At 37.5% G+C, this 9,588-nt stretch overlaps 1 protein-coding gene and 1 long non-coding RNA gene across 3 annotated transcripts in view; one reads left to right on the top strand and one right to left on the bottom strand.

Moving 5' to 3' along the window:
* Window positions 1-506: 506 nt before the first annotated feature.
* On the bottom strand, window positions 507-3,182 carry LOC101726034 (uncharacterized). Its single transcript, XR_206323.4, has 2 exons — window positions 2,783-3,182; window positions 507-704 (listed from the first exon to the last, which is right to left on the bottom strand). It is a non-coding gene; the product is annotated as an uncharacterized LOC101726034 (long non-coding RNA).
* Window positions 3,183-3,248: 66 nt separating this feature from the next.
* Cox10 (cytochrome c oxidase assembly factor heme A:farnesyltransferase COX10) overlaps window positions 3,249-9,588 on the top strand; it is a 120,560-nt gene continuing 114,220 nt past the window's right edge. For both annotated transcript variants that reach the window (XM_004870750.4, XM_021248989.2), the window contains exons 1-2: window positions 3,249-3,431; window positions 7,993-8,126. In XM_004870750.4, coding sequence (XP_004870807.1) covers window positions 3,389-3,431; window positions 7,993-8,126 — 177 coding nt within the window. In that variant the 5' untranslated portion in view covers window positions 3,249-3,388. The remainder of the gene's footprint in view (window positions 3,432-7,992; window positions 8,127-9,588) is intronic.

Genomic DNA, 9,588 nt, shown 5'->3' with positions numbered 1-9,588 from the left:
ACCCTTATCCTAGAGAACATTAATATAGTCTGGTGAATAAATTATGAGCAAGAAGCATGATGAATAACAAGGATACGGAAGTTGGATGGTTTTTAGGCGTATAGTATTTCTGTGAAGTAAAATAATCCCATCCTCCACACCAAAGATTTTGTGTCCCACAAATTGGGACCAACTACCTAAACTCCTGAAGCCCTCATTCCTGTAAAAACAATACAAAGCAAATATGAAGCGTTTTTCCATTTGTTTTTGGTTTTTTAAATTATTTATTTATTTTGAGCCAGTGTCTGGCTAGTTTTCCTGGAGGGACTTGAATCTGTAAAATACTCCTAGCTCAGTGCTGGGATTACAGGTGTGCACCACCCCACTTGGCTCAAAACCATTTTCTAAAGCTATGAGCAAGGCCCTTAAAATTAATTCATTTAATTTTAGTACTAATCTATATTCATATTAATGTTTAGATTAAGTAGTACTGCAAGTGACAGAAGACCTAGTAGAGCAACACTGTGTTAAGTTAGACATTTAATTTCTCCTTTATTTCACCAACCCAGGGTGATGGGGTAGTTCCACAAGTGGCTAGTGTCCAGCCTTCACCAAGCTTGTTGCACTGCTGGGCCTCCCTGTGGTCCAAGATGTTGTTCAAGTTCTAGCCACCTCATCCGCATTCCAGCCAGCGTGGAAGGATGTGCTCTTTCCTATTAAGGACCCTGAAAGTTAAACACATCACTTCTTATTGTATCCTACTGTCTAGAACTAGTCACAAAGTCAAACCAAGCCATAAGGGACATTAAAAAATGTCTTCTAATCTACACAAAGGAAGAACAGCTATTGGTTGACTATGAGCAGTCTGTTCAATAGAATTATTACTTTTAGTCTCCTGAAGTAGTTCTTCCTGAATTTATCCTTAGGTTTTTGTTTGTTTTATAATTTAATAATAGGCTTAAGGAGAGATAAATCACATTCTATACAATTTGCTTATTTCAAGTGTATAATTCAGTGTTTTTAGTTATATTTAGAGTTGTGCAACCATCACAATCAAATTAGGAATGTTATCTTCCCTTCACTAAAACTCCACACCCATCAGCAATTACTTTTTTTCCCCTCTACTCCCTTTTTCAGCCCTAGGCAATCACTAAGGTACTTTGTCTTCATGGATTTGACTATTCTGGACATTTCACATAAGTGGGAGCTATCCAGTATGGTCTTTTGTGGCTGGCTTCTTTCACTTCATATGTTTTCATGGTTCACCCATGTTGTAGCATACTTAGTATTTTATTTGCATTTTATGGCTAAATAACAGGCCACTGTATGGATATACCACATTTTATGTATATATTAATCAGTTGATGGACATTTGGGTTGTGCCTACTTTTTGGGTATTAGGAATAATGCTGCTATAAAGTATTTCATTACTATTTGTATATGGATATATATTTTCATTGTTCACATAACCCTGGGGGTAGAATTGCTGGGTTACACAGTTGATCTTGTTTAACTTATTGAAAAACAGCTAACTTGTTTTTCAAAGTGGTTGCATCATTTTATATCCCCATCAACAATACATGAGGGTTCCAATCACTTCACATCCTCACCAACAATTATTATTCGACCATTTGATTTAAGTATCAGAATGGATATGAAAGTGTCTCTAGGCTCTTAAATTTTATAGCATGTTTTTTTAAACAGATGTATATGATGAGATGAAAAAAAAGGCTGAGTTGAATGTCTGGGGTCAAAGTTGTATAGTTAGGAGTAAATCACTTACTCTATCTAGACCTCAGTTTCTATATTTATGAAAAAACTGAGCTATGTGGATGTCTAAGGCCTATCTCTAAAGCCCAACTAATTGACAGACTAAAGGACAGACTTGTTTATGGCATTTTCTAATGAAACCTGTCCAGGAAAGGTAGGTTTAATTACGTGAGATAGCTGCAGACCTGAAAGTCTAATTCACCTAAGAATAAGCAAAAATTTTCAATATGAACATATTTTAGTTCTCAAAATTGTGTGCATTTTGTTTTAGCAAGGCTAGCATTTCAGGGTATTTGACAAAAGAGTTATATTCAAAATATCTGGAAAACAATGGGTTGAACAGGTTGTGGTAGGTTCTTAGTTACTTATCTAAAATCCATTGTCTTCTTTGCTTTAATTAATTTGATTCAGGACTGCCACTGGACAAGTCCACAAATGACTTAGTGTGACAGACCCAAGCTAATCACTGCAACCCTATGCTCTGCTTTCCCAGCCTTTCTTGTAGGTTGGAAAACATTTTACTTTTCCTTCCACTGAATAGCAGCAAGTTCAAACCTCTGAAGCCTTCCCCAATCCAACTATACAGAAATGTTACATCATCTGGGTTTCAGCAGCACTTTCTGCATTACACCTATCACACTGACACCCATAAATAACCTCTCCTTCCCCTACAGGTATAGTGTAGCTCCTACAGAATCAAGAGGATTTTACTTTTCTCAGGGTCCCCTAACCTAGCAATGCTGAGGTGAACCAAAATGGCTATCACCTCATATTGAACACTGAAACTGCCCTCTCTTCTTTTACAAAAGAGGACACTTTCCTTCTGTATACTAACCCCAACACGAGAAACCCATGAAGAGGAGGGCTGCTGCCAGATCTTCCCTAGCATGCACGATATTAACCATAATAACTTAGTGCCTATATATGGTAGGCGCCTCGCCACACATTTAAGACATTATTTATTCTCTGAACCACCTTATAAAGTGTACTATGCTATTATTGCCTACGTTGCACTGAGGGTCAGAAGACTTACGTAATTTCCTCAAACAAAGTCACGCCAGAGCCCCAACCTAACCACCACAAGCAATTTCTTCATCGGTAGCATTCTGTTGAACTGGTACCCCCACCCTGACCTCCTCTAGGCTCCCCTTTGACAGCGAACATCGCAAAGTTGTAAGTGGAACTCATCAGACGGGAAGGTGGAGGCCTCGCCACGAGAACCGCTTTCTCTCGGCGCTCGGGCCACCGCGAAGGCTCCCAATTGTAACATTAAATTGTCCGCGAGAAGATCGGCCAAGTCTTGCCTATCGCCCGGACTCCGGATCGCTCTGCATTACACCAGAGGATGCCTGCCAACTTCTGGGATCGGGAAGCGCAGCACCACTTTTTCACCAGAAGGTCGTACACACAACTGTGCACGTCTCGTCCCCGGAAAGTACCTCAGGCTCTCGACCCTTCCAATCAGTGAACCCGACTCAGATCAAATCCAGCCACACCTCTCTTCCCACAGCCCGCCAGCCGGAAGTGGCGAGCGGAAGTCCCTCCTCCCACAGGGGGCGGACAATCAACATGGCGGCGCCCAGCAGCCAGTGAGGAGTAGGGGCACTGGGATCCCGGGGAGAGGCTGGACTCATGCGTTATGGCCGCATTCCCTCATACTTTCTCCTTACGCCTCCTGACAGGTACTGTAATCCGCCTACAGCACAGCCTTGGGAAAATTCTCCCTTTTTTTGCTATTGGCGAAGCCGTGGTTCCTGCTAGCTGCAACCTTGAGAGCCCTTGGCGAGATCCTCTGGGCAACGGTGGGGGAGGTGACTTTTGGAGTACCTTAAAGTGAAGAGACTATGGAGGTGTGGACCAGTCTTGCCCTGTGGCCTTCCTTTCCCGGGAAGTGCAGGGTTTGGGCTGAGGGCAGAGAACCTCGGGTCTCCACAAGCCTCTTGGTTTATCAGAGCCACAGTTCCTAGCCACTGGCTTTTAATAACAAGGGAAGGTCTTTGCTGTCACTCAGAAGCCTTACTCCACTTTGAGGGATCATAATGATAATGATGACAACTGCAGACAGCAGGCCACAACCCCCCTTAGACTTTTATCTTTCTTCCCTAAGCATAGTTCCTCACAGTCCTCCCACTTGAAGGATCTGTGACAAATGTATGTTGAAGCTTGAATAGTCATCCCTGGCTCTTAGGAAGGTCTCATCTCAAATGTCACCCTTTCAGAGAATCCACCCTCACCACCCAGTCTAAAGTAAGACCCTGCCTTTCTCCTATCACATCATCTTATTTCTTTCATTACGCTTAACAGTGTGTAACTACACACACACACACACACACACACACACACGCACACAGAGTCCGCCAAAAAATGTATATACACTTCAGGAAAAGAAAATCAGTATTTTAATACTAAATTTATTGAGACATCAAGAGATTAATACAAGTTACCTTTGGCCTCTACAATTACAAGAGATGCTCATAGTGGTGGCCCGTAGCTTCCAGGCATTTATTAGGACAGTGAACTGCTGCTTGGTTAACTTTGGTCATTGAGATTGCTGTACACGCATTTTCAATTTCTACTCTAAGGACTGGCAGTGTACTGGATTTTGTGCGATATATGGCATCATCTTGGATCTCCCATATGAGGGTAACATCATCTGTTGAAAAAACATCATACTATTTTTCTTTTCCTGAAATGTGTATACCTGTGTTTGGCTCTCTCTCTTTCTCATCATATATATATATATATATATATATATATATATATATATATATATATATATGTATGTATTCTGTTCTTCTCAACTAGAATATAAACTTTGCAAAGCTAGAAAGCTATGGATAATGGTTGACTCTGGTTTACTCAGTGCTTGTAATAGTATCTTGCACACATTGTTGGCTCTCAGTAAACATTTGTAAATGAATGAAATTTGGCTTGATAAAGAGGAGGATGAGAATTATTTTGCCCCTGTATTTTAGAATGGTTACTAATTGAGAAGTGGGGAATATGTTACTACTGATCTATATTAGAGATCAGATAGTAGAAGACAGGGGCTGCCTTTTGGTCACACTTCAGAAACTTTTCAGATTAGCCTACCACACACACAAGTATACTGCATTGTCTAGCAATCTTGATCACTGTGGCTCAATATGCCTTTTGTCCTTATTTTTCTTAGTATTATTTTATGAGTCTCTTCTGGTCTGTGTGATCTCAGGGCAAATCAATTGACTTTTCTAGAATTCAATTTATTTGTTTATAAAATGAGGTAATTAAACTCGATGATCTCAGAGGTCCCTTAGGGTTCATAAAGTGGGGCAGAGAATAGAACAGTATAATAGATCAAACAAGGTTGACCAAGGTTTGTTGATTGTTGAAGCTGGAGGATAAGAAATGGGGTTGAGGGGGATCATTATACTCTTCTGCCTTTACATATGACTGCCGTTTTCCATAATGAAGAGTATTTTTGAAAAGTAGTATAATGCTTTTTTGAACCATATTTTTGTTGCCTTCTACCATCCCTCATTGTGAATGTTCTTTGATCCTGACCCTGGGCACTATCAGAGGGTTTATCATTTCTGAGTGCTTGAATTGTCCCCTCTGTATAGAGGCTTCTCCAATGTGAATGCCTCAGACTAGCTGTTTTTCTGCCTTTCCCTTTTATATTTTCAGCTTCCTATAATACATAAAATTCTACCTAACTCCACAGAATCCCTCAGTTCCAGTAGAAGGGCTACATGTAGTCCATATGCTTTGTTGCTGGATCTGTCTTTGATTTAGTGGTATAGAAGGAATAGACAGCTTGTTTCTGAAAATGAACATAACACCAAAAAGTCTGCTAGTAAGTTGTCTTACTGTAGTACTTACTATACTATAATACATAGCATTTACTTACTATAGTACTTATTTTGATGGGGAGAAGTGGCAGAGAAGATAAACTATGACTGTGGTAGATATCTAGTAATGTGTTAGTTATGTCTGATTTTGCTTATTCAAGTTCAGAATATTTTATAGCCACTAAATAAGTTTCATCAGCTCTGGTCTCCTTACCTCATTTTAGAAGCCCTACAAACATGATCCAGTGTTGATGGCAAATACTAGTTACAGTGACATTTCCAATTTTTTTTTCCTTGTTGATAGCACTGGGATTGAGTTTAGTGCCTTCACACTAGCTATGTCCTCAGTTCTCTCTCTCTCTCTCTCTCTCTCTCTCTCTCTCTCTCTCTCTCTCTCTCTCTCTCTCTTTCATATTTGAGACAGGGTCTTGCTAAGTGAGTAAGTTATCCAGGCTGGGCTTGATGTCTCAGAGTCCTAGGATTACAGGCGTGCATAGCCACAGCTGGTTTATTTCAAAATTTTTAATGTTATTGATTGAAAGCCTTGTGTACTGTATTTCAAAACTTAATACTCACTTACCTCAGGCTGAAATAACTTTCATTTTCTAGGCACTGATTCATATTGTATTATGTATTTTGACTAAAGGAAATGTTTTCATGATTTATAAGTGTAGATTCCTAGCTGTTCTTTCTTATTACTACTATTCTGTAAAATTTCAGTTTAGCCCACTTAATCTTGAAAGATATTTTTAAAGGTAATTCCAAGGCAAACACATATTCATGTATATGGAAAATATGATTTCAGTGAAATGACTTTTTCCAGTGTAAGATAATTCCCATGTATTTTAAGGGGCAATGATAGTTCTCTTTCCCATAGCCCAGGAAGGCGATGTGAACCATCCAGTCATGAAAAATTATTTCATTATTACGTGGAAAATACTATGCTAGCAAGGTTAGTAGAGTCTTTGCCACTGTGTTAAAAAAACATGATATTGGAAACAGTTTGCAATAAGAAATATCATAAAGCATGGTATAAAGTGAATAGTTGAAGGATACTTTGAAAATTGACAGGCAGAAAGTTGATTGTAAGCAAAAAAGCAACATAAAGTTAAGCAAATTGTAAAGTGTGTAATGTGTTTAGTGGAAAGTCACGAGGCAAGACTGTTTTGCTGAATTGTGTGTATAGCTTTGAGTGAGTAATATGTATGGATTCTGGGCTTCAGGAAGAAAACTGTTAGCTTTGTGGAATGTGGGTTAGAGTGGGAAAGACATCACTGAAGGAAAAAAAAAAGAAAGAAAGAAATCACTGAAGGCAGGATGACTGGCTTGACTCCTACCACTGTTACCATGGTCCAAATATAAGATCATAGGGTTCTGTATCAGTAGGAAGGAATAGATCGGGTTAACCTGTATTTTAGAATTCACTGTACTGTACTTGATTATTGTTAGGTGATAAAGGAAGAGATACCATGATCCTAAAGTCTTAAATAAGTGATAGTTTTTTTTCTCTGCAGTAGAAAATAAACGTAAGGGTGAGATGAAGTATTCTTAAAGATGTATTGCTGTCCATTCACATGGAAATAACGAGAGCAGTTGGATATAGGGCTAATGTCTCTCCAGAAATGGATTGAAGATTAACAGTTACCCATTTGCTCAGGGACAGTATTGCTCAGAACAGTGGAAACGAAATTGCCTTAAAGTGACAGACAGAAAGAGGAGATACTGTTGACAACTGAGACGCAGAAAGCAGAGAACCAAAAGAACCTTTTATATCATGGAAACCATGGGAGGAGAGACTTTTAAACAGGGTAGAACTGTACTGTTATACAGACTGTCAAAGACTTGACTAGGATGAGGTCTGAAATAGAAGTATTGATTTTTTGTTGATTTGAGAGAAGATGTAGAAAAATGATAAAAGCCAAATTTGGATACAACAAAAAGTTTTTTCCTAACTAGATTGATAAAAGTCATTTCCGTGAGAACTATTTCTTTTTAGTTGTCTTAACCTGTATAACCAAAATACTACCTGAGGTATATATATTTTATCTTATTATCATTTGTTGAGAAAATTGTGCTTTTCATTTTCTAGTTTTTAAAAAGTAAATAAACTGATTGCTTTGTGTTTGTTTCCTGAAAACATTTACAGTGCAATCATTTCAGCATTTAATATAATAAAAGTGTAATGGTCCAGAAATGAAAAATTTCTTGAGCCTTCCTAAGGAATTATACTGATTTAAACAATGAATAGGGCTGATAAGTTACATTTATTCACAAATCTGGATTAGATCATTTCAGAGTCTGATCTGTCATACAGCACAGCACTTGTCTGGATTTGGTTCTGGATAGGTATAGTCATCATTGGTGAGAAGCATTAATCATTTTAACATTTCTTCCTCTTTTGTCTCTGTTATAGGTTGGAGAGGAGGATGTGTCTGGTATCTAGAAAGAAGAGCTGTACTGGAATCCCCTCATAAGTTTATGCACCTTTTCAGAAATGTCAATAAGCAGTGGATCACATTTCAGCACTTTAACTTTCTCAAACGCATGGTGTGTTTCAAAGACCATACTTACACTGTTACTTTCTGCCTGTATTTTTCTCTGTATGAGGGAATTTCATAAATTCCTATAAGAAAGTTTTAGAAATACCTTTGAAAAAGACTTTTATTTAGTGCCCTAGTTTATCCAAAACTTTAGTCTCTTGTTTTGATTATTCTTAACCAAAACCAGAATAATTCTGGTGTTTGAGGTTATGATCTTGAACTTATTGATTAAGTTTGGAGAAAGATTGAAAACTTCTGGCATCTTTCAACTAGGATAAAATTAGGAAAAGCTGAACTTTATGGTACGTCTTTTAAAATCTTTGAAGTTCTGTGGATACATCAGAAATACAGAAATAATTGTTTTAACAGTGTGTCTCTCCTATTTTCTTAAATCATTTGTGCATTTAAAACTCTAAAAAATGCACTGTGGAGTCGACATATATTTGAATTTTTAAAATTTTCTAGGCATTTTATAATGGGCATTGGTAATATATCTCAATTATCCACTTTTATCTATGATGACTGCATATATTGTGAGTAATATCATGGCTTACTCTCAATTATTAGAGTATTTGCCATTTTCTTAGATAGAAATGGGCATAGAATTGAAAAGTCATACTGCCCCGTGAAAGAATGGTGAATTCATATTCTAATACCCTATTTCACATTTCTGCCATTTGTTTCTTAACTTAAAATACTTAATTAAAATGTAAATTTAACTTAAAATCTTACTAAAACTTGATATGTTGACAAGAGATTTGAGTTTCTAGAAATGTTCCTACTTTTTAAGTTGGGGAACCAAGAATAATGAATATTTAGAAAAAGTATGCTTTTTTATGTAAACATACCTGAATTCATTTGTCAACTTGTAGTTTATGTCTAAGACTAGAATTTTTTTTTTTTTTTCTAAGACTAGAATTTTAATTTCAAGTCGTGGTGATGTAAAAAAAAGTCACTTAACTAGTTAGCAGCATAGACGGCTCTTCCTCCTAGGGCAACTTATAACTGATGAACTCCTAGATTTGTCAATTTCTGAGGCTTGATTTCCTCAGCTATAAATTTAAAAAAGAGAGGTAATTCATCTTCTTTAACAACTTTTGAGAAATTGAGATATAAAGTGTCTCGCAAATGTTAGTAGTTGTTACTAATTTCTAGTAGTAAGTGCTAGGGACTATCTGACTAAAACTTGTGTTCTTTCCTCATACCATACTGCTGTGATGTCATTAAGCCCTGGGTTATCCCTTACCCCTGAGCCTCTCTTAGCACTGTCCCTAAGAACATGGAAAATCTACAGGCTGACTTTGTCTCTTGATTTCATAAAAATTTTTCCTTGTATTTGGAATGTTAAGCTTCCAGGATGATGAATAAAATAAAAAATAGATGTATTTTCCTTTCAAGGCACTTAGAGTTTTGAGATTTTCTAAACCACGGATTTGAAAACCATTGCTGAGGTATTCGTTCTTTTCTCT

Source organism: Heterocephalus glaber, unplaced genomic scaffold, assembly GCF_053883595.1.
Source record: "Heterocephalus glaber isolate CG9 unplaced genomic scaffold, H.glaber_assembly_v1.0 deba00000474, whole genome shotgun sequence".
Classification (NCBI taxonomy): domain Eukaryota; kingdom Metazoa; phylum Chordata; class Mammalia; order Rodentia; family Bathyergidae; genus Heterocephalus; species Heterocephalus glaber.
Note: the sequence above shows the minus strand (reverse complement) of the source record. Positions and strands in the feature narration are given on the sequence as shown.